A 23756-nucleotide genomic window follows, 5' to 3' on the forward strand; every position below is an offset into this window, starting at 1 on the left:
ACGTCCAATTTTTAAGTGTTTTTTAAAAAAATGTCTTGGTTGATGATGAGAGATGATGTGTGTGTGTGTGTGTGTGTGTGTGTGTGTGTGTGTGTGTGTGTGTGTGTGTGTGTGTGTGTGTGTGTGTGTGTGTGTGTGTGTGTGTGGACCGTTTAAACTGCAAAATAAAAAAATATTGATATTTTTTGTCAACAGGTCGGAAATAGGATAGAAATGCTCTGTTGATTGTAATTAAAACAACAAACATAATATCTATGGAAATTATTTAAAAGTATATTATGTAACTCTTTTTGTTCAAAATTAAGAAAATTTAAATAATTTGTATCAATCCTTCCAGAACGTGTTTTTGTCTTACCCTGATTCACTATTATAAGTGTTTATTGACCTGTTGGGATGCTTTTGGCGGGACATTGCGTGCATACGTCACTCACCCGTGTGTGTGTCTCGTCATATAACAACCCCTCATATTACACTGAACAGAGGAGAGTCTGCTGGCAATGAGCTCGTAATAAAACAAGAATCAACATCAGATCAGTGTGTGTGTGTGTGTGTGTGTGTGTGTGTGTGTGTGTGTGTGTGTGTGTGTGGAATCAACATCAGATCAGTGTGTGTGTGTGAGAGAGAGAGAGAACAGAGGAGAGTCTGCTGGCAATGAGCTCGTAATAAAACAAGAATCAACATCAAGTGTGTGTGTGTGTGTGTGTGTGTGTGTGTGTGTGTGTGTGTGTGTGGAATCAACATCAGCTTGGCTTTAGGAGATGAAGAACTGAGGGATTTGAACTAGCGGAGTTCACTGTAGAGCAGGATCTATCCACATTATTCCTGCGCCCCCATGATGCTTTGCGGGAATTATGGGTTTAACTTCCGTCAAGCTGTAAAGTAAACAATCAGTGAAAGACTCGCTCTATGAACGCAATACGTTAAATAAGTGCCACAAACATTGAGATGACATTAATCTACTCACTCGTCAACCATCCAACAATAAAAGGACATTTAAAAGTGTAAAAGCATCAACAAGGTTCTTTCAACAGACCAAATAACCCCAAAATCACGAGTCTTCCCACAGCAATAACGGGTTAAAGATCTCTAGTAATATATATCTGTATTATGTAACTTATGTTGCCCTAATCAAAAATGTTCCTTAACTTCAGGATTACGTGACACTATTTCAAAGTGATTTCCGTCATTTTGTCAGATTATAAATTGCATTTTCCTGTGAAAACAAACCTCGAAAGAGACGTGAGGATTTGAGGAGAATAACGAGAGATTCTTCGTGTATTCCAGTGAATTATTAATCTGAATATATCGTACATTAAATCCGGGAGAACAGAGCACAGATGTGCAGGATATGTCTTCCTTTTTCATACTTTTACTGCGGATTGCAACGGGAAAAAAGAGAATAATCACGAGGAAAAGAATTCGAGCTCTGGCCATAGATATTCTTCTTATAACATGTCACGTTAAAACACCAAGTATAACGTTATTCTCATGATGTCTGAAAATAAATCGTGAAGGAAAATTGACGATCAGCTTTATGTGTAGGGAAACATTATGATTTGAAATGATTCGTTTCAGCCTTTTTGAATGGAAGTTCCGCAAACCGGAAGTGCCATCCATAAATCAAAACGCAGTCGTCAGGAATAAGGTGGATATTAAAGATTATTTCATTATGGTTGTTTCAGCAGTGCTGGAGTTTATTTCCAGGGAAGTATTAATGTCTATTAATGGGTAAAGCTACAGTAACATCTTCAGCTTGAGATCCTTTAGTCTGAACTGGTTATATCTCTTAAGCTTAGTAGTGAATATTTATGGGCAGAAGGATAATCTCTCTCTTTTAGTTATGAGAAAGAATCATATTCATCCGCACAGTCACTAAGAGCCGAAGCACAACCAACAACAATGTTCTTCCGCAAAATAATGCATGCAGTTTTGTTTTAAACCGCTAGAGGGCCAAACGTTCGGTTTATAGCAAGTACTGCTATAGTAACGAACTGTTAAATGTATTTATTTAATTTTAATCTAATTTGTATTTATTTATCAGTTTTTATTCATTTTAATGAATTTATTAGATTAATAAATATATTTTAATTTTTTATTTATTTAAATCAATTTACTTATTATTTTATAAGCCCCTGGTCTAAATAATGCGTTTCCTCTTTCCTCCCGCAAGGAGGCGCTGTCACACCTCAAGTGATAAACTATATCAGCCTAACCATTATTTATGCTCTCATGTTTTTCCATAACCACACCTTTACATTGTTTTCTGTAAACATGATCCATCTGCAAGTTTATAAGATCACCCACACTGGCCTTAAACAGCAGAAACCAACGCTTTAGCAGATTTAATCATCACAGTTTACATGAAAGTTAAAGCCACAGGTAGGATGTTATGTAATATTATTGTTATATATATCATAGCTATTCAAATCAGACAAATGTTTTTTAATTTCTCAAAATTATTAACTTAATCCCGTTCCTTTATGTTTTTTATTTCTTGTTCTTCCTGTTCTTCATGTTCTCCTCTTATGTTCTTTCATATATTGGACACAATAGTGTGAAAATGTCCAAACATCAAGAAGAAAAACAAAATGGTGAGTAAATTTGCATATCATCAAAGGATGAATTCGGGTTGATTGGCACTTTATGTCATTAAGATGACTGGGAAAAAAGTGCTTTACAATAAGCGTTTCAATATAACATAATGTAGTAACTAACAATGAGCAATACATTTGTTACTGTATTTATTGTTAGAAAAAAAAATGTTAGTTAGAAAAAAAAATAATGTTAGAAAATAAAAAATACGTTGTTCATTGTTTGTTCATGTTCACAGTGCATTAACTAATGTTAACTAATACAACCTTTGATTTTGATAAGTAAATGTTGAAATTAATATTAACTAAGATTAATAAATGCTGTAGAAGTTAAACAGTGTTAACTAATGAACCTTATGTTACCAAAGTGCTTATTTATGGTCTTAAATCACTCATATTATATCGTGAAATGTGCATGAAATTAATGTGCTTTGATATTATTAGCTTTTCCCGTTTTGTCTCCCTAGAGTTGAGAGTGGTGTTGCTGGGAAAGCGTCAAACTGGGAAAACATCAGTGATCGACACTATACTGGGAACCAGTGCGACAGAAGAGCTCGTGAAGAGAGAGGGGGTCATCGATGGCCGGAGAGTCAGTCTGGTCGAGACTCCCGGATGGTGGAAAACATTCAGTCTTAATGATCTATCAAACATCTGCAAACAGCAGCTGGTTCGCAGGCTCTCTCTGACGTCACCCGGACCTCACGTGGTTCTGGTCGTGGTTCGGGCCGATCGCCCGTTCACCGACTCCGATGGGAAGTTTCTGGAGGAATATGTGGAGCTGATGGGAGCGAATGTCTGGACACACACCCTCATAATCTTCACAAGAGGAGATTTAATCCAACGAAAACACATAGAGGAACATGTTCAGGATCCGGAGTCAGCGCTCAAGCGACTTATTGAAAAATGTGGCGATAAATATCACGTTTTTAATAATTCAAACCATCATGATCGCACACAAGTCACAGAGTTGCTCGAGAAAATCGAAGGAATTGTTGGGAAGAATAACGGGAGGCACTTTGACATTGACTTGGATAAGGTGAAGGAGGTCAATGAACGGTGGGAGGAAGTTCAGACGAAAGCAAACTCTAGAAAACACGGAGTACAGAATCAACGGTCGATAGTTCAAGAAAAAGGTACGGCGTTTTTAAGTGAAAGTATAGACTTAATCATTTGCTTGATTTATGTAGCCTGATTAATAACTTAAGTTGATGAGATACGAAATGTCTGAGCTAACAAAATATGTTCTAAGAATGTTTTACGACGTTTATGGAAATTCTGAGAGTTGAAAAAGTCGTGTTATAGCGCCACCGGTGGCCGTTCAGTGGAAGTGCAGCTCTGACTGCTCGTGCTCGTGCACAGTAACACACAAGAGACTGAACGTGAATCAAGACCCGATATACTCACGGAGAAGATCGTTTAGTTCTTTACTTAGAGAAGTAAATAGAAGTTGGAAATAGCATTTACAGCGGTATACTGTTAACGAACACGAACCACGGCTGAGAGAGATGTTTAGATATGTAAATATGTGCTGATCTTTCCTCTCAATAACAGAATAAACACACAGAAATGAAAACGCATCAGTTCAGAAGCATCTGATCATAGTGTGTGTGTGTGTGTGTGTGTGTGTGTGTGTTTACATCAGATCTGAGATCATCATGTCGACAGATGAGCTCATTATAATCACACTGTTATGATAGTCTGATTATAAAGTATATTTGAGACTGTAGACTATATAGATCTGACTATGAGACTATAGTTTGAATGAATCCATGACACACACTAACATTACAGTACAGAACGGCTCGTTCAGAATATTATCCTGAACATTGTATAAGCATTCGTTCGTTTCATGTGTCGTTGAGCGGATACGAGGCTCTCGGGAGTAAACGTCTCATGCTTTAGATTTTCCCGGCAAAAACGACCCGAGTCCCTCACATAAACATCAGTCTACAGGCTTTCATATACAAGATCCAAGGGAAGATCTCTTTTTTTTTTAAGTTTCTTTACATATCAGCAATAATCTTGGTTATTCGAACATCAATGGAACATTCTAGGGATTCTAAGGGATCATTTTGCAAACATGGGAATGTCACTTTTGAATGTTTTTTGAACATTAGTTCATTTAGAAGTAGTAAAAAATGTTAGCTGAACATCCAATTAAAATTAATGATGTATAAATACACGGTTAAAGGCCAGACGACTTTGAACGTTTGTTCATAACTTTGAGAGAACCATGCAGCGATTTTGCCGTATTGCATTTTTAACACATTGAACAACGTATGTATATTTAAAAATAAAAATATTTCTATTTTGTGTGTTCATTTCAGCATATGTACGTCATCTGGAGGAGGTCAGAGTTGTTTTGCTGGGATGGATCCTCTCCGGAAAGAGCTCAGCTGGAAACACAATCTTGAATCGGGACGAATTTGACATCGGAGGAAGAACGGGAGAGAGATTGAGAGGCTTCGGAGACGTAGACGGAAGGAGGATGACCGTCTTAGACACTCCAGGATGGTGGAAGTATTTTGCATCAGAATTAAACCCAAACTTTATTAGATCTGCCATTTTAAGAAATGTTTCCGAGTGCAAGAAATTCCCCCATGCCCTGTTGCTCGTGATCCCAGCCGATACATCATTTCAGGAAGAGCAAAGGAGAATCACTGAGGAAAACATGTCTATATTAGGAGAAGACGTCTGGAGACACACTATAGTTCTGTTCACGTGGGGCGATCGGTTTAAAGACGTATCGATCGAGCAGCACATCGAGAGCGAAGGGGAAGCGCTTCAGTGGCTGATTGGGAAGTGCAGGAACAGATATCATGTGTTTGACAACACAGACAAGAAGAATCGAGCTCAAGTCTCAGAGCTGCTCCAGAAGATCGACGAGATGGCGGCGGAAAACAGCCTGTTTCGTCTCGACACACACACACACACACACACACACACTCATCCGGAGGATCTGATGACCGAGATCAGACTGAAGGACGTCTGTCACTTTCTGGACGAGGGCTTTAAGAGAAAAGCTAAAGAGATCGGAAAGAAGATAGAAAACTTATGCATGGATATCATGGAAGAACGTCTAAACCTCGATGAACGTAGCATTAGTAATCCTCTTAACTGTAAGGTTTTACTCCATTTTGTGTTCTCATATATAATTTTTTATGTTTCTTTGATTTACACAGTGTCGTACAAGTACTTGAATTTGACTTTTTGAAATTGAAGTCCTGAAAAACCCATGAAAACAGCCATTTTTATAAAGAGGAATTACTGATAGACAATATATGGGAAATTTTTTTTGTAATTTTATTGATCAAACAATCTTTTCACACGAAATTAACTCTGCAGTCCGTCTGATATAGAGGCATTTTGCATAGTTATGAGTGTGATATTGCTCAGAAATATGCAAGTATATGATACAGCTTTTATTCTTCAGCTCAATCATATATTAATGGGAGAAAAAATTATTCTGAATAAAGAAAGCGATATCTTTGTCATAGCATCCTTTCAATGGTTAGTTACCGCAGTCACTGCATCTGCTGCACTTTATTAGTACCATTTTGTTTTATTGGTTTATTTTTATATATCTATTTACCTTTTTTAGAATTGAAAAGATAATAAAGAAAGATATTGGTTGATAAATGAGATCTCTGATTGTAGTGCTTGAAAAAAACCCGAAAAAGTAGTGCTTAAAGTCCTGGAATTTCATTTTACAGACAGTATCTGTACGAGTACGAACCCTGTTTATATGTTCAACATCTTGTTTCATTTGTAGTTGAAGATGAACCTCCTGATTCCCAGGAAGAAGGGATCATTCCACCTCAACAGGACAACAGTGAGTCTAATAGAATGTCAGTTCTTGTGAATGGATGTAAACGTTGAACAGAGTTGAGAGTTACACAGCATTACTGACGGCTAAACACACTGAAGTAAGACAGAATATGTGTAGTGAATGTCGGCATATGTGCAGTAAAGGATCGGGTTTCAGAAGATCCGGATCTCCTTCAGTTTGTGGTGTAAATATTGATGACATGCTCAAATCTCTTTCAGTTCCTGAGCCGATTAAATCACTTCTGGAGCGCGAGTTCAGCCGATGGGAAAGTATAATCATAGAAGGCGTCCGGGAAAGTTTGCTGGATATTAAATCATCGTTTGGTGAGATATTCAACTGTAATAGATCAACAATATTTGTACAACCAACATAACAGAAGATGCTTGTAAATGCACATTTGTGTACATCATAATTTTATTTTGTTCTGTGCTCATATTTCCAGAACTCTCTCAGGATGAGAAGCGGAAGAAGACGGAGGAATCTGTGCAGAAGTGGCTGAAGAACTGCAGACATTATGTGGAACACACTGTGGATAAACTACGAGAAAATCCCTTAATCAGGGACCTGAAGATACAGTGATTGCTCGATGTGTGTGTGTGTGTGTGTGTGTGAGAGAGAGAGAGAGAGAGAGAGAGAGAGAGAGAGAGAGAGTGTGTGTGTGTGTGTGTGTGTGTGTGTGTGTGTGTGAGAGAGAGAGAGAGAGAGAGAGAGTGTGTGAGTGTGTGAGAGAGAGAGAGAGAGAGAGAGAGAGAGTTTGTGTGTGTGTATGTGTGTGAGAGAGAGAGAGAGAGAGTGTGTGTGTGTGTGTGTGTGTGTGTGTGTGTGTGTGTGTGTGTGTGTCTGTATTTGTATTTAGTATTTGATTTAAGTTTCCTTTAGTAAACCTGCACTTTATCAAAAGTCTTGCTATTTATTCAGATTTCCTGCTACTTTTCTGCTTGTATTCTACTCTTCATCTGTTGTGAATTGAACGTGAAAAATGTTTCTTGTTCCGTCCAGAGCCGTAAGGTTGTGTTTGTGTGTGTGCCCAAGCTGTGCTGTCTCTCCCTCTATCCCTGTCCCTCTTCGTAGGAGAAAAGGTTTCCACCTAATGCCAATCATCAATGCCCTGCTGTGATTGGCTGCTGGGAGGGGAAGGAGAGCATCATCAGAGCCGTGTTGGTGGTGCTCGACTGTGTGTCTCATCTTCAACCCCAGACCTGATGTTCTTCTGAAGCCAGTATCTGATAGTGTATCTCTCCTCATGTTGTGTTCTACTTACTGAAGTAGTTTTCTCTCCTTAGTCTCTGTTTAATCACACTAGGATTGAGACTTAAAAGGCAGAAGTGAGTGTTAACTATGATTATTTATTGTATGGTTTAATTAATCTGTTTTTCTCCTGGTTTATTTGAAATTTGCTAGTTAATCATTTATTTCTTTGTTTGTGGGGTTAGTAGGGAAGAGGGTGCCTTTTATTTTGAGTTTGACGTTTTCTCCTGTTTATGTTAGTAAGGGAGTTAGCTTATTATCTGTGCTCTTGTTTTCTTTTCTTTTAGCTTAAGTAGTTTGGTTAATAGGAACTTAGACGGATTATGTTTGTTGTTTTGGCAATACCCCCTTCTGAATCTGATACCCCTTTTTCTTTTGCCTAATTTATAAATAAAAACTACTTTCTTTAATGAGATAATTATGTGTTTAGTGTGAAACAACTTGGGGGGGCTCTCTGTGTGTGAGAGAGTGTGTGTGTGTGTGTGTGTGTGTGTGTGTGTGTGTGTGGGCTAAACTGCAGGGGATCTCGGAGCAGCAGTGGGCCCCAGAGATGTGGTGTGCAGGCCCACCACACGGTGGACACACCCTGATGCCCGTCAACCACTGCTCCAGCTATGGGTAAATAGCCCCACTGCCTTGTGGGTTAGCCTCTTGAGGCAAGGCTAAGGGAGCACACCCCAACAGGAAAGCAATGCGCTGGAGACATGCAATAGGCGGGCCTAATCAGAGCTAGGTCCCGGCAGCCTCCTGCAGCCAGGACGAGGAGCTGGTCGTCCTGGGCCCACCCATGCCACCAGACCTACCTCATCATGGTGAAGTTAGTGCTTCTGGGGAGAGCGCACCCCCCTTAGCACTTTAAAAAATTCTTTGTGCAGGTTTTCTACCTCTGACCAACGGTGAATATTACCTGGATCTACTTATGGTTGAAGTCTGACGACGGGGGCAGGTTTGAATAGACTGTAGTCTCAGGTTTGATTAGACTGTAGTCTTAGTCAGAGCCCTGCACGTCAGCGGCACAAGGTAAATGGTCGCTAACAGCTGGGGCTGAGTGGCAGCTGTTCTCGGCAGACCCTTCTGCGACTGAGCAGCCCTATTCAGGGACTGCACTGCTCACCTCAAGCTGAGGAAGGGCCTAGAAAAGGTGGCCCAAAAAATGCCCACTCAATTTACACCTGGACAGGATACCGCGCCTGTCGGGTCATTCCACTTCTGCGGTTGAAACAAAAGAAATAAATTCTACACCCTTAAACTGGCAACATGGAACATAAGAACCCTCCTGAACTCCTATGACAGGTCCGAAAGACCCCATAGAAGGACAGCCCTGGTTGCAGCCGAACTGAGCCGCTACGATGTCGACATTGCTGCCCTGAGTGAAACCAGGCTCCTTGATGAGGGGTCTCTAACAGAGGAGGGCATGGGCTACACCTTCTACTGGAAAGGCTACCCCCCAGGTGGACAACATCTGCATGGTGTGGGACTCGCCATTAAGAACACACTACTGCCAAAACACCAGTGTGCATCAGTGAAATACTGATGACCCTCCGTATACCCCTGGTAAAGAACCGCTATGCCACTTTCCTAAGTGTGTATGCTCCAACTCTACCATCTGATAGTGAGTCTAAAGACACTGGATGAGGCTCTCCACCAGATCCCCAAGAACGATAAGATCCTCCTGCTTGGGGACTTCAACGCTCGTGTTGGGCAGAACAGTGAGATATGGAAAGGAGTTCTTGGCAGGCACGGGATTGGTCAGGTCAACACAAATGGCTTGAGGTTACTTACCCTCTGCTCTGAGCACAACCTGACCATAACCAACACCATCTTCCAGCAAAAGACCAAATACAAAACATCATGGATGCACCCACATTCCAAACATTGGCACCTGATTGATTATGTCATCGTCAGACGTTGTGACATCAGAGATGTTCTCATAACCCGGGCCATGAGAGGTGCGGAATGCTGGACAGATCACCGCATGATCATGACCAAGGTCCTCGTGAAAATGCGCCAGACAGCAATGGCAAAAATATCGTTGGGAAGTGCAGAGAACTCTGCGGAACTTACAGAACAAGTGGTGGATGGAGAAGGCTCATGAAATTCAGTCATTCGCTGACAGAAATGATATGCACAACTTTTATAATACAGTCAAATCCATTTATGGCCCAAGAAGTCACTGCATCACTCCCCTGAAAACAGCAGATGGGCTCAGAGTCCTGAAAGACCAGATTAGAATAGCATCCTGGAGAGGTGGGCTGAACATTTTAACACCCTACTGAATCAGGACTCTTATGCAGACTATACCATCCTGGATGAACTTCCTGAATTTCCCCCTATTGACAACCTTAGCCATCCTCCAACTTTCCTGGAGGTTCTGACAGCTGTCCGCTCCCTGAAGTACAACAAGTCTCCTGACTCTGACAATATTCCTGCAGAACTGCTAAAACAAGGAGGGTATCTCTGCACAAGAACACTACACCATTACATCACCAAGGTTTGGGCTGATGAATTCATCCCACAGCATTGGAGGGATGCTAGTCTTGTCACCATATATAAAAGCAAAGGGGATAGGGCTATTTGTGATAACCATAGGGGCATATCACTTCAGGAAAGGTCCTGGCCAAGGTGATGCTACAAAGACTGATCAATGACATCACAGAGTCTATGCTACCCGAGTCACAGTGCGGGTTTAGAAGGAACAGGAGTACAGTCGACATGGTCTTCACAACCCGGCAACTCCAGGAAAAGTGCAGGGAGCAACATAAAGATCTGTTTATGGCTTTCGTCGACCTCTCCAAAGCCTTCGACACTGTGCAGAGAGATCTCTTGTGGGACGTCCTCCTCCGGTTCGGATGCCCCACTAAGTTTGTCAACATCCTCCGTCAGTTTCATGATGGAATGACTGCTAGGGTGATAATAGGAGGTCAACAGTCAAGCCCTTTCCCTGTTCGCACAGGGGTAAGGCAGGGGTGTGTACTGGCACCAGTGCTTTTTAACATCTTCCTCATATGTGTCACCCAGCTTCTCCACAAGGAGATTGAAGACAACAGTGGGGTGACAGTAGCGTACAGGCTGGACGGTAGCCTTTTTAATATCAGGAGACTGCAGGCAACCACCAAACTGCACAGAGTGAGGACACTTGAGCTGCAGTATGCCGATGACTGCGCTCTTGTATCTCACTCTTCAGAAGCCCTCTTCTGAGAGAGAGAGAGAGAGAGAGAGTGTGTGTGTGTGTGTGGGAGAGAGAGAGAGAGTGTGTGTGTGTGTGTGTGTGTGGGAGAGAGAGAGAGAGTGTGTGTGTGTGTGTGTTTGTGTGTGTGTGTGTGTGTGGGAGAGAGAGTGTGTGTGTGTTTGTGTGTGTGTGTGTGTGTGTGTGTGTGTGTGTGTGTGTGTAAAACCTTATAAAGTAGTGTCAATAAACTGAAACTCTTACCCTGACAGTATCAGACTCTCTGCGGGTTTACAGACGCGTTGTGTCCACAAACTGAGGCCAGCATTATAATAATGATCCGTGAAGAACAAGCTTTAAAGCACAAGAGGACGATCAAATGAAGCGATACACAGCGGGTCAAAGGTCAAAGCAAACTCATATGAATATTTTTTGAAAGAAAAGTAATAAAAGCTGTTCCTGAATCAGTGCTCAGTTACTGACACATGTAAGAGAAAACTAACAGATGCGTTCAGACGAGCTCGACATTCACTGACAGCTGGAGATACAGCCGACGAGATGAGCCTTCAGAGACGATCAGTTTAAGTAGTTCATCTATTTATTATAATCTTTGCCTCTTACTCGAGAAACACGCTTTGGTCGTAGAATTTGGAAACTCAGATTTACTGAGATAAACCAGGACTGAAGTGGTTTTGAGGAGTTGTGTGTGTTTTACTGAGAAATAGGAACAGAAAACGGACAGAATGAAACTCAAGCCAGAATCATGTCTAATGTCCTCAAATATAAAACGTCTCCGGTTACTTTCGTAACCTCGGTTCCCTGAAAGGCAAGGAACGAGACATTACGGATGTCGTATATGGGAACTCCTCTCATCCTTCACTTCCGCTGAAATCTTATAGGCTAACGCCAGCAGAGCTGGCCAATTGACGCAAATATGCAAATACTGAAACACCGTTGCAGTTATAATGCAAGTGCAGCGTCAATTCCCTTCAGAATCGAACAACGCTAAATAAATAGCGAACACGGCGGCGAGCGTAATGTCTCGTTCCTTGCCTTTCAGGGAACCGAGGTTACGAAAGTAACCGGAGACGTTCCCTATCAAGGCTACGGAACTCGACATTACGGATGTCGTATATGGGAACTGTATAGAATCCCGCCGTGGCAGCAACTATTGAACAGACCCAAGACAAACCTCGCCCCCAGAGTGCAAGTGCCTGATAGGCCGAGATTGACAAATAGCGAACCTCTAACCTCTGATAGGTCAAAAGGGACCAATCACAAGCTTACCAACACTATCTGGAATTTGCATATCCCGAGCAGTATAACTGGGGGAAGGTTGCACTGTAGACCAACAGGGCAACAACAACAGAGAAAGCCAACGCATAGCGGTGACAATAGTACAACACACAAATAGCACACAGAACAACTCATGAGCAAAGCGCAGAGCAGCTCTCTTAATGCTGTGTAAGGGATCAACTCACCGAAAGCACTCGAGACGCTACAGAGGGTAAATCCAACTTGTAAAATCTGGCGAACGTGTTCTGAGAAGACCAGCCAGCCGCAAGACATAAATCCTGAATAGACATACCCTTAGTCCAAGCCCACGAGGAGGCAATCGCCCTAGTCGAATGGGCCTTGATGTTCAGGGGACATTCTTGTCCCAGGCAATCATAAGCCAAAACAATAGCGTCCACGATCCAGTGAGCAAGCCTCTGTTTTGAGACCCCCCGTCCCTTGTTGCATCCACCAAAGCACACAAACAGCTGGTCCGATTGTCGAAACGCTGCCGAGCGAGAAATGTATTCTCGGAGCGCTCTGACTGGGCAAATAGCACTCTGAGCATCCGAACCCTGAGAGGTTGATGGCTCAGCGGACAGGGCAGGCAGAGAAACAATCTGCGCTCTGAACGGGGTATTGAGCGACTTAGGAACGTAACCCGGCCTCGGTCTGAGAGTAACATTACAGTTTCCCGGTCCAAAGCGAATACAATCTTCACCTACAGAGAAAGCCTGTAAATCCCCAACCCGCTTCGCCGAGGCGAGAGCGAGAAGCAGAGCCGTTTTAATCGATAGTTCCTTAATGGCAATCGAGGCTAGGGGCTCGAAAGGCGGTCGTGACAAAGCCTCCAAGACCAAAGCTAAATCCCACAGCGGCACATAAGGCGGCCGTGCAGGGCACAATCTCCTAGCTCCCTTGAGGAACCGTGTCACCGACGCATGTCTACCGATAGACTGTCCGTCAACAGGGGGGTGAAACGCGGCAATAGCGGCCACATAAACCTTCAGAGTGGATGGCAGGCTCCCTTCATCCATCCTATACTGAAGGAAGCGTAGAATATCCGACACAGAACAGTCCGCTGGGTCTATGCCGACATCCTGACACCATTTAGAGAAAACACCCCACTTCAGAGCATACAGGCGCCTGGTGGACGGAGCTCGCGCCTCCGCGATGGTATTCAAAACCCGCGAGTGCAGCGCGTCCCGCCCGCTCAGCGACCCTGTAGCGGCCACACATGGAGGCTCCACAGCGCGGGGCTGGGATGCCAGATCGTTCCGCTCGCCTGAGACAGAAGGTCCTTCCTGAGCGGAATCTCCCATGGCTGCCCTGCTAGTAACTCTACCAGATCCGCGAACCAGGGCTGATTCGGCCAGTTCGGGGCTACCAGAGTCACCGCCGCCTTCTCCTCCCTGATTTTGCACAACACCATGGGCAAAATTTTCACCGGAGGAAAGGCATAGAGACAGACTCTCGGCCATCGCGCAGTCAGCGCGTCCACCTCCCGGGGAACGATTCCATATCAGCTGAACCGTCCCGAGGTGAAGCCTCCACTCCCCCTGGGGAATCCCGCTTCTCGAGAGCATATCCGCCCCGCGATTTAGAACACCGGGGATGTGCGCCGCTCTCACCGAGAGGAAAAACCGGTCCGCCCATAGCAGAAGGGATTCCGCCTGCCTGAATAGGGCTTTGGAATGTACACCGCCTTGGCGATTTATGTACGAGACCACGGAAGTGTTGTCTGTCCGAATCAACACATGCCGCTGCTCCAGCTGAGACCGGAAGGTTTTTAGAGCTAGAGAGACTGCTTCTAGTTCCAAGCGATTTATGTGCCACTCCATCTGCTTCTCTGACCACCGACCCGAGGCGGGCTTGCCCAAGCAGACCGTTCCCCATCCGGTGGATGAAGCGTCCGTCAGGACCTCCACTCGCCGCGTCACTAAGCCCATAGGGACACCTGAGCTGAAGAGATCTGGGTTCCTCCACGGGGCCAGGGCGCGGGCGCATCCGCTGGTGACCATAACGCGCCTGTGGCCAGAATACCACGCACTCGGGGGAACGCGCGCTTTCAGCCAGAGTTGAAGCGGTCTCATATGCAGCAACCCCAGATGACACACCGAAGAAGCCGCTGCCATCCGTCCCAGTAGCCTCTGAAACTCTTTTAGTGGGACGAGCCTGCCAGGTCTGAAGAGACCGAGAGAAGAACTCAGAGCCTCCGCTCGCTCGGGGGAGAGGCGCGCTCTCATTCTCACCGAATCCAAGCACACTCCCAGGAATGTTATCGTCTGGCTCGGTGTGAGCACACTTTTCTGGACGTTCACCCTCAACCCGAGCATCTCCAAGTGTCGAAGGAGGGTATTCACGTGGCTGACCAGCGTTTCTCTCGACTGAGCGAGAACTAGCCAGTCGTCCAGATAGTTCAAGACGCGCATTCCGCTGGATCTGAGGGGTGAGAGTGCCGCGTCTACACATTTTGAAAACGTTCGGGGGGCTAGGGCCAGTCCAAACGGAAGCACCGTATATTGGTACGCCGAATCCTCGAACGCAAACCTCAGGAATCGTCTGTGACGATTCACTATCTGAATGTGAAAGTAAGCGTCCTTTAAATCCACTGAAGCGAACCAGTCCCCGGGGCGAATTTTGCGCCAGGATTTGCTTCAGTGTTGTCATCCTGAAGGCGCGCTTGTGAAGCGCTCTGTTGACAGGTCTCAGATCCAGAATGGGGCGGAGACCCCCTCCCTTCTTCGGCACAACGAAGTAGCGGCTGTAGAACCCGCTGTCCCGCTCGCTCGGGGGAACTGGTTCTATAGCCTTCTTCTCGAGCAAGCTGCACACTTCCTGCCTCAGCACATGAGCGTTTTGGGGCAAAGTTAATGACTGAATTACGCCGCGAAAGCGGGGTGGTCTGCGTTTGAACTGAAGTGTGTACCCGCGCCGAATTATATTCAACACCCACGGCGAAATGCCCGGAATAGCTTCCCACGCTGCCTGGAAACGACTGAGCGTGGGCTGATCTAAACCTGCGGTCATCGCCGCTGCGGTCATGGCCGCTATGTGAGTGCTGGGGGTAGTTATTGACCGTGACTCTGCGCTGCTCGAGGGCAGGGCGGGTAACACAGTGTGTGGTGCAAGAGGAGAAAAAAGCTCTGTTTGTGAAGTAGTGATTTGCTTTATTTGAACAACATTCACAACATTTGCATACACAGAACAACTGCACGCGTCGCTCGCAGAACTTTGAGGGACGAAGTGCACTAGAGCGCGCCGCTTGAACGCGGGGCCGGCCTGACGCTCTTTCCTCCTCTTGCCCGAGCGGTCAGGACGACTGCTTGGGCCTGGCAGGGGACGCGGTGGGCTTTCTGCGCGGGCTCCTCTGCGTCCTCCTGTTACCTGCCCCTTGCCACTGACCGCTGCGGCCCTTACGGGCATCCTGTCCCGGGCGGGGTGCTGCCTGTCTTCTGGCCGCAGCCTGGGGTTGGCGGCCTGAGGCTGAGGACGAACGAGAGCGCGGCTGCGGCGGCGGCGGCGGCGGCGCCCTTCGCGGAATGACGTGGCTCATAGCCTTGGCCTTTTTCTGCGTCTCGGAGTAACGCTCGGTTACTTTCTCCATGGCGTCTCCGAACAGGCCTGCAGGGGAAATGGGCGCATTCAGGAGCGTCTTCCTGTCGGCTTCCTGCACGTCCGACAGGGTGAGCCACAGATGCCTGTGGAGGACCACGAGGAAGCCCATAGAACGGCCGATCGCCTGGGCCGAGCGCTTCGTGGCCAGGAGCGCGAGGTCCGTGGCCGAACGGAGATCTCGGATGGCGTCAGCGTCAAGAGAGGCGGCGCCATCCAGAGACTTCAGCTGCTTGCCTGGAGCACTTGGAGAAGGGCCATAGCATGCAGCGCGGATACCGCCTCCCCCGCGGCACCGAAGGCTTTGTTGGCCTGGTGGGCCGTAAATCTGCAGGCTCGGGACGGCAGGCTGCGGTCCGAGCCCAGGGCGGGAGCCGACGGGCAGAGATGAGCGCCGACGGTCTCCTCGACGGGGGGGATGGTGAGGTAGCCGTGGTCCCCCGCCTCGTCCACGGGGGCAAACATAGCCTGGGTGGAAGTGAGGGTGCGCGCCGATTGCGGGGCCGCCCACGACTTCACCACGTGCTCATGCACGTCGGGAAAAAACGGTGTTCCCCTTTTCGAAGCGGCCTAACGGCGGCTCGATTGTAGGAACCACGTATCCAATTTGCTCTTTGATGGTTCATCAGGAGCTTTCCAGTCGAGGTCCAGCTCCTCGACGGCCTTAGAGAGGACGCGGAAGAGCTCGTCCTGCAGGTCCGCAGGGGTGTCCTGCTCCGCGGCCGCCAGCGGTGCGGCCTGCTCTGCACCCCAGTCGTTCTCGGAAGCCGACAGCGACATGGAGTCGTCCCCCTCACTCACCCCGAAGGAAACGAAGTCAGCGACGTCGCGAGGGGGATGAAAGGTGGGGTCGGGGAAGCTCACCGGGGAGCGAACCTCGACTCTGCGGTTGGGGGGGGCTACCAGCGGCTCAGAGGCGGCGGTAGGCCCAATCCCCGCTGCTGCGCGAGCTTCCTCCCTCCTGGCTCTGAGGGCTCGAAGGGATAAATCCGCGCAGTGGTCGCAGGACCCTCCGTCCCCGAGGGCTGACTCAGCATGGGCCAGCCCCAAGCACGCGATGCAGAACAGGTGCGTGTCGGTGGGGGCGATGGGGCCCGAGCATAAGTTGCAAGTAGTTGCCATCGGATGCAGGAGACAGTGCGAGTATCTCCGACGCAACTTCAACGACGGCGAATAATCCAAGTTTGTAGTATCAGCTTTCTAGCACACGATTTAAGCGTGAAGAGAGAGATTCTGAAGGGAATTGACGCTGCACTTGCATTATAACTGCAACGGTGTTTCAGTATTTGCATATTTGCATCAATTGGCCAGCTCTGCTGGCGTTAGCCTATAAGATTTCAGCGGAAGTGAAGGATGAGAGGAGTTCCCATATACGACATCCGTAATGTCGAGTTCCGTAGCCTTGATAGGGAACTACATCCAGTCGAACTGAAACGGGAAAATCTTTCCGGAAGGAAAACACCCCAAATCCACTAGAGCTCCTCGTTATCTTTCGTTTCTTACCATATAAACCCCCGAATACAAACTCACTCATCAATCATAAATCATCATTCCTTCATATTCTTTCACACATGCAATATTTCATATAATCTCTTCTCGAGAAGGACAAACTGACGGGGTTATAAAGAACAATTACACCAACATTTGCATCCATTTAAGCTCAAAATGCTCAACAAAATATAAAGTAATATATTAAGATATATACTTAAAAAGTGTAATATTAAATTTTATATATATATATATATATATATATATATATATAAGATCATTATGAAATGCTTACAGTGTTGAAAACGTCGTTTACAATTTTTTTCTTTGATGAATGGAAAGTTCAAAAGAACAGCATTAATCTGAAATATAATCTTTTGTAACATTATAAACTACCATTAAAATATATATATTTTTAAAGAAATTACTTTATTTCAGCAAATTCACATTAAATTGATCAAAAGTGAAAGTAAAGACATTTGTAACGTTACAAAAGACTCTATTTCAAATAAATGCTGTTCTTTTGAACTTTCAATTCATCAAAGAAATGTTTTTTCAACATTGATAATAATCATAAATGTTTCTTGATCATCAAATCATCATATTAGAATGATTTCTGAAGGATCGTGTGACACTGAAGACTGGAGTAATGATGCTGAAAATTCAGCTTTGATCACAGGAATAAATTACACTTTACTGTATATTCACATAGAAAACAGATGATTTACATTAGAATAATATTTACACTGTTTTTACTGTATTGATCAAATAAATGCAGCTTTGATGAGCAGAACAGACTCATATAAAAATAAAAACATTAAAACGGTAGTGTATGTATACTACACATGTAAATCACAGCACCTTTACTTTACTGTAACATTATTAATATTATCCGAGGTCTACGCTCCACTTTGACCCGTGACGTACCGGAAGTTCGCGCGTGACGTTATCCGTCTTTGTCCATCACAGGAGCAGCTAAACGGTGTAGAAATGAGCCCTGAATAACCCAGAATGTAAAGCCAGCGATATTTCACACAGCGATTCCTCACAGACTCGTCGGTTTCTGTGAAGATGTGCGATCTGAGCTCAGCGCTCACTGAAGAGGGCTGGTGAGTCTTTCCTGAGAGCTAACGGCTAACATGCTAATCATGCTAACTCATGTTTACATTCGTTTACTCGCTCCGTTTGACTTTTAGCACGAGTTTATAAGTTCATTTAATATCACTTCATGAGTTTATGTCATTGTCTCTGGCTGTTAGGTGCAGATAGCGACTAAATGATTAGCACGATGTTCAACATTTTGTTAACTGCTAGCATATTACCAGTCAATTATTAATACATATATTATATATGTCATGTCTGATATTTTAATAATCAGCTGATGAAGATTCTAATCGATTCCCTTGTAATCAGCCCGGACTGTCACGTCAACTTTCACAATCTCAATTAATTAAACACAAGAACAATTATCAGCGTGTTTAGTGTTGATGTTTATTCAGTATATGAGTGTATATTGAAGTATCCAGTGCTAATACTATGGTACTTTGATGCATTGGTGTTTATCATAGCATTTACACTACTATGGTAAAACTCATGATATGTATTGTAATTGAAATCTGCAGATGCAAATAGATAAAGTGCAATGAAATAAATGCAAACGTGTATTTTAGATGATCTTTCCACTAGTCTGAAGTTATGAAAGCAATAAAGTCCAAAACTGAACAGTGCATGAAAAACTCCCTTCAAATATATGGTATTGTCATTGTAATTTTTCTGTTAGTGTCACTAGATAAATATGATGACATAGTGAGTAAATTATGGGATATTTTTTATATTTCTGGGTGAACAAACTCTTTAAATCTTCAGTGATAAACGAGCTAGGTCAAAAGTAATCTGAATACAGGTTGAGAGTCCGTTGCACGAGGATGATTATGTCTAAATGATTGACGTAAATCAAACTCTTTTGCTCTAAATCCACACTTCTCTTCACAGGTTCCTTACAGATGAAGGAATAGAGGAGTGTAAAAGTTCTTCAGAGAAGGAGAAAACATCACTGACTGACATCATCCAAGTAGCGTTAAATGTAAGACTCACATTATTGTCGTTATATTCAAAAGTCTCACATTTATAAACCAGTTGTGCTTCTTTGTCTATGTGTGATGGTGTATATCTGGGTTTCGGCTCTCCACAGAAGCCGCCACACCTTGATAATAAACAGAACACAAATAATACTAGTGTTATATAATCCACAGAATGATCTGAGACCCATAGGAAAGAGCTTTCTGCCGGCGGACATCAACAGTGGCCGATTAGAAAAGGTATTACAGTTACTTATGTTGATCATTAGATAATGGATAGGATTTTGCAATTGAATTTAAGCTAAAAATCCAAAATAATGCATAGATGACACCGTCCAGCAAATAAATAGATTCATGCACTTGCTCATGCCGCCCACAAGATGGCGCTGTTAGTAAAGAGAACATCAGCAGGACTCAATAGAAATAAATGTTATTGTTAAAACATTAATTTGACCATAAGTACATGATGAATCTGCTGAATAATGACTGTTAGCTGTGTTTCTCTGTGACTACAATTGAAACTCATGATGCTTGATGCATTATTACATCTATTTTATCGTAGTGTTTTATGATCTGTGTGTATTCTGTGTTTCTCCCGCAGTTGGAGGGTCCGTGTGTCCTTCAGGTGCAGAAGATTCGTAATGTCGCTGCTTCTAAAGACCACGAGGAGTCGCAGGCGGCCCCCAGAATGCTGCGTGTTCAGATGACGGACGGACACACACTGTGCACTGGCCTCGAGTTTAAACATCTGTCCAAAATCAGGTACAGCTCATGTGCACTTTTGAATGAATCCTCGCTGAATAAAAGTATTCATTTCTTTCAAAAGACCCCAGAGTTTTGAACACTAGTGTACTGTGTTAACACTAACACTGCCTGTTAGATTAGAGAAGTGTGTGAAACATTATGCGGCGTTAAATAATCAAACAGTTGCATTGCTGTTACATGACCTCGTTATGTTGCATGTTTAATTCAGCGAGTGGATTCGTTATCAATCATGTCTTGTATTTTTACTTAAAGTTGTGTAGAAATGTCTCATGGCAGTCCGATTACACAGACAGGGTTCGGGCAAAGTGCTTGAATTTAACGTGAAATTTACGTTCTGGAAAACCCTTGAAAACAGCCATTTTTATGAAGAGGTACTTATTAAATTATAACATACAGTACAGGCCAAAAGTTTGGACACATTACTATTTTTAATGTTTTTGAAAGAAGTTTCTTCTGCTCATCAAGCCTGCATTTATTTGATCAAAAAAACTGTAATATTGTGATATAATATTACAATTTAACATAATTAGTTTTCAATTTATTATACTTTAAATTATAATTTATTTCTGTGATGCAAAGCTGAATTTTCAGCATCATTACTCCAGTCTATCACATGATCCTTTAGAAATCATTCTAATATTCTGATTTATTATGAGTGTTGGACACAGTTCTGCTGCCTAATATATTTGATGAATAAAAGGTTAAAAAGAACTGCATTTATTCAAAATAAAAAAATATTTTCTAATAATATAAATCTTTACTATCACTTTTTATCAATGTAACACATCCTTGCTGAATAAAAGTATTGATTTATTTCAAAAAAAAAGAAAGAAAAAAAATGACTGACCAGTAGTGGATATTGTTGTTACAAAAGATTTCTATTTTTAAAACATTTGCTTCTTTTTATTCTTTACTTTTTATTCATCAAAGTATCCTAAAAAAGTATCACAGGTTATGAAAAAATATTAAGCAGCAGAACTGTTTCCAACTTTGATAATGAATCATCATATTAGAATGATTTCTAAAGGATCATGTGATAGACTGGAGTAATGATCCTGAAAATTCAGCTTTGCATCACAGAAATAAATGATAATTTAAAGTATAATAAATGGAAAACTAATTATTTTAAATTGTAATAATATATCACAATATTACTGTTTTTTCTGTATTTTTGATCAAATAAATGTAGGCTTGATGAGCAGAAGAAACTTCTTTCAAAAACATTAAAAATAGTAATGTGTCCAAACTTTTGGCCTGTACTGTATATTATATTTTTTTTCTTCTAAAAACACAAATACAATCTTTTCATGCAAAACGAACACCACATAAACCCCCATCACACCTTTTCTCGATACGAAGTAGGCCAACGTCAACATTATAATATAAAATATTACTTATTGAACGACAATAGTTATATTATAAATTATAAACTTTGTATTATTAAATACGTTGTGTTTTAGATACCTTATATCTGTACTTTCAGTTTAAAAAATCCTAAAGATATTGTTTGATAAGTGCCATCTCTGATTGTACTCCTTGAAAACCAAAAAAGTAGTGCTTGAAAAGTCCTGGAATTTCTTTTTACAGTCTCTGTACGAACCCTGAATAGAGAAAGAGATGTTAAAAATGGTGCCTGATGTTACCTCAAGTGCATTGCATTGTGGGATGCTGTAGTTCCAGTGCACTATGTTTACTTTGCGCTCTACATACTTCAGAAATAGTGTGGTTTCCGTGGAATTCTGTAGAACGTTCTGCACATTCCCTCCACCTGACATGACGGTTTATTAGATATTTTGGCTAATTTGATCAAGCTTATTGATTTCAAACGTCAAGATTTGGCAAGTAAGTGCGATATTAACCTCACAGAATTCCCCTCCCTCACTTCTCGTGGCTGTGAAATCTAGTACCTCGGATATTTAATTGAAGCACGTCTAATTGGACGGGGGTAATTTAATGAAATAATGTCTCGGCCCGTCAGACACAGTGAAGTGGCCCATAATGAGGCCAAAAACCCAGGGTTTGATTAAACGCTGCCTTTAATACGATAAGAGGTTCTGTAATTGCCTGGAGTCAGAAGAAAGAGGTTTTGATGTAGTGGGAAAGCGTAGTTCTGCCACAGACACTGAATTGATGTTCACGCTTCTACAGGAGTCATTCAGGGTCGTGGTGCTGAGTTGCTTTTGATTTTACTTCAGGCTCATTTTCTCTTTCACTCAGTGAAACGAAAACATCAATGTCATTCTGAAATGCGGAAAAAACTGTGTATTTGTGTTGTGTGTGTGCCAAGAATGTGACACTTTAGTTTTTTTTAAAGGAACACGGACTTTTGGCTCTCTAGCTCTTAAAAAAACATTGTTTTTGCGGAAGAACATTGTTGTTGGTTGTGCTTCGGCTCTGAGTGACTGTGCGGATGAATATGATTCTTTCTCATAACTAAAAGAGAGAGAGATTATTCTTCCTGCTCATAAAACATTCACTACTAGGCTTCAGATATAACCAGTTTAGACTAAAGGATCTCAAGATACTGTAGTTTTACCCATTTATAGACACGGATCTTAAAAATAAACTCCCGCACATGAGCGGAAACGACCATAATGAAATACTCTTCACTATAGATCCTGCTTTACACTGAACTCTGCTAGAGAGACACTTATGACACTTTATCTGTTCAAGATAATGTAAGGCATGAAAACATTTTTTTCAACATTTTTTGGGTGGATCTCTGAGCTGAGTGAGTGAGTGAGTGGAGGCGGGGCTCATTTGTATATTCATAGAACCACGAATACTAAATGAGACAAGGGTGTCGAGTTACACTCAAGATATTTTAAGGCATGAAGACCTTTTTTTCAAGTTTTTTATTTTTTTTAAATATGTCATTTTGCTGCTCAAAGATGAGTTTAAAGGGATACAATTTACTACAGGGGAACTTTACTTTTTTTAAAGTTCCCATGCAGTCAATAATTGTATCCCTTAAAACTCATCTTGACGCATTTAAACGTTTTTTTTCCTGTGAAAATAGTTTCTTCATGCCTTAAAATATCTTGAACGTAACTCGACACCCTTTGCATCATGAATATGCAAATGAGTCCCCGCCTCCACACACTCACAGCAGCTCGGATCACCTGATCCACTCGCTCAACTGTAGTAAACGACACGATTGCAAGTGGAAATATTGGTTTAATTCAGACAAATATGTTTGAACCAGAAACTGATGGAGAGGAAGAGGAAGATTTTATACAATGTCGGACACGTTGATATGATTAGCGTTTACAGTTTAGGCCTATCTGTTCAAAAAAACTCTTACTCTCCTGTTGAGTAATAAAACACCATCATCTCCGCATCACTTTTACAACATTTCCCTCAGTTCTCCATCTCCTAAAGCCAAGCTGATGTTGATTCTACACACACTCACACACACTCACTCACTCACTCACTCACTCACTCACTCACTCTCACTCACTCACTCACTCACTCACTCACTCACTCACTCACTCACTCACTCACTCACTCACTCACTCACATCACTCACTCACTCACTCACTCACTCACTCACTCACTCACTCACTCACTCACTCACTCACTCACTCACTCACTCACTCACTCACTCACTCACTCACTCACTCACTCACTCACTCACTCACTCACTCACTCCACTCACTCACTCACACCCACACACTCACACAGACACACACACGGCAAAG

The 23756-nt window shown here is 43.2% G+C and overlaps 2 protein-coding genes across 6 annotated transcripts in view; both read left to right on the forward strand.

Annotated features, from left to right (window-relative positions):
• Window positions 1–2138: 2138 nt before the first annotated feature.
• On the forward strand, window positions 2139–8083 carry LOC309487899 (GTPase IMAP family member 8-like). 2 transcript variants are annotated; one of them, XM_082155852.1, is made up of 8 exons: window positions 2139–2379; window positions 2554–2591; window positions 3059–3724; window positions 4919–5710; window positions 6364–6423; window positions 6639–6743; window positions 6863–7102; window positions 7277–8083. In XM_082155852.1, the coding sequence occupies exons 2-7, from the start codon at window positions 2561–2563 to the stop codon at window positions 6997–6999; spliced, it is 1791 nt and encodes a 596-aa protein (XP_082011978.1). In that variant the 5' UTR covers window positions 2139–2379; window positions 2554–2560; the 3' UTR covers window positions 7000–7102; window positions 7277–8083. The 2 variants fall into 2 exon arrangements, with proteins under 2 accessions (XP_082011978.1, XP_082011979.1); XM_082155853.1 differs by having other exon boundaries at window positions 6863–7084.
• Window positions 8084–18116: 10033 nt separating this feature from the next.
• tdrd3 (tudor domain containing 3) overlaps window positions 18117–23756 on the forward strand; it is a 28673-nt gene continuing 23033 nt past the window's right edge. For all 4 annotated transcript variants that reach the window (XM_082155822.1, XM_082155823.1, XM_082155824.1 and 1 more), the window contains exons 1-4: window positions 18117–18321; window positions 19205–19295; window positions 19465–19530; window positions 19892–20052. In XM_082155822.1, the coding sequence (XP_082011948.1) occupies window positions 18284–18321; window positions 19205–19295; window positions 19465–19530; window positions 19892–20052 (356 nt within the window). In that variant the 5' untranslated portion in view covers window positions 18117–18283. The remainder of the gene's footprint in view (window positions 18322–19204; window positions 19296–19464; window positions 19531–19891; window positions 20053–23756) is intronic.

This window comes from Leuciscus leuciscus, assembly GCF_965113295.1.
Source record: "Leuciscus leuciscus genome assembly, chromosome: 23".
NCBI lineage: Eukaryota > Metazoa > Chordata > Actinopteri > Cypriniformes > Leuciscidae > Leuciscus > Leuciscus leuciscus.

What these genes read in the sequence shown, in the direction of transcription:
- LOC309487899 (XM_082155852.1), top strand. Translation starts at nt 2,561, where the DNA reads ATGTCCAAACATCAAGAAGAAAAACAAAATG. An exon ending in GTCGATAGTTCAAGAAAAAG is followed by an intron (nt 3,725 to 4,918) that starts GTACGGCGTTTT and finishes TGTTCATTTCAG; the next exon opens with CATATGTACGTCATCTGGAG. An exon ending in CATTAGTAATCCTCTTAACT is followed by an intron (nt 5,711 to 6,363) that starts GTAAGGTTTTAC and finishes TTTCATTTGTAG; the next exon opens with TTGAAGATGAACCTCCTGAT.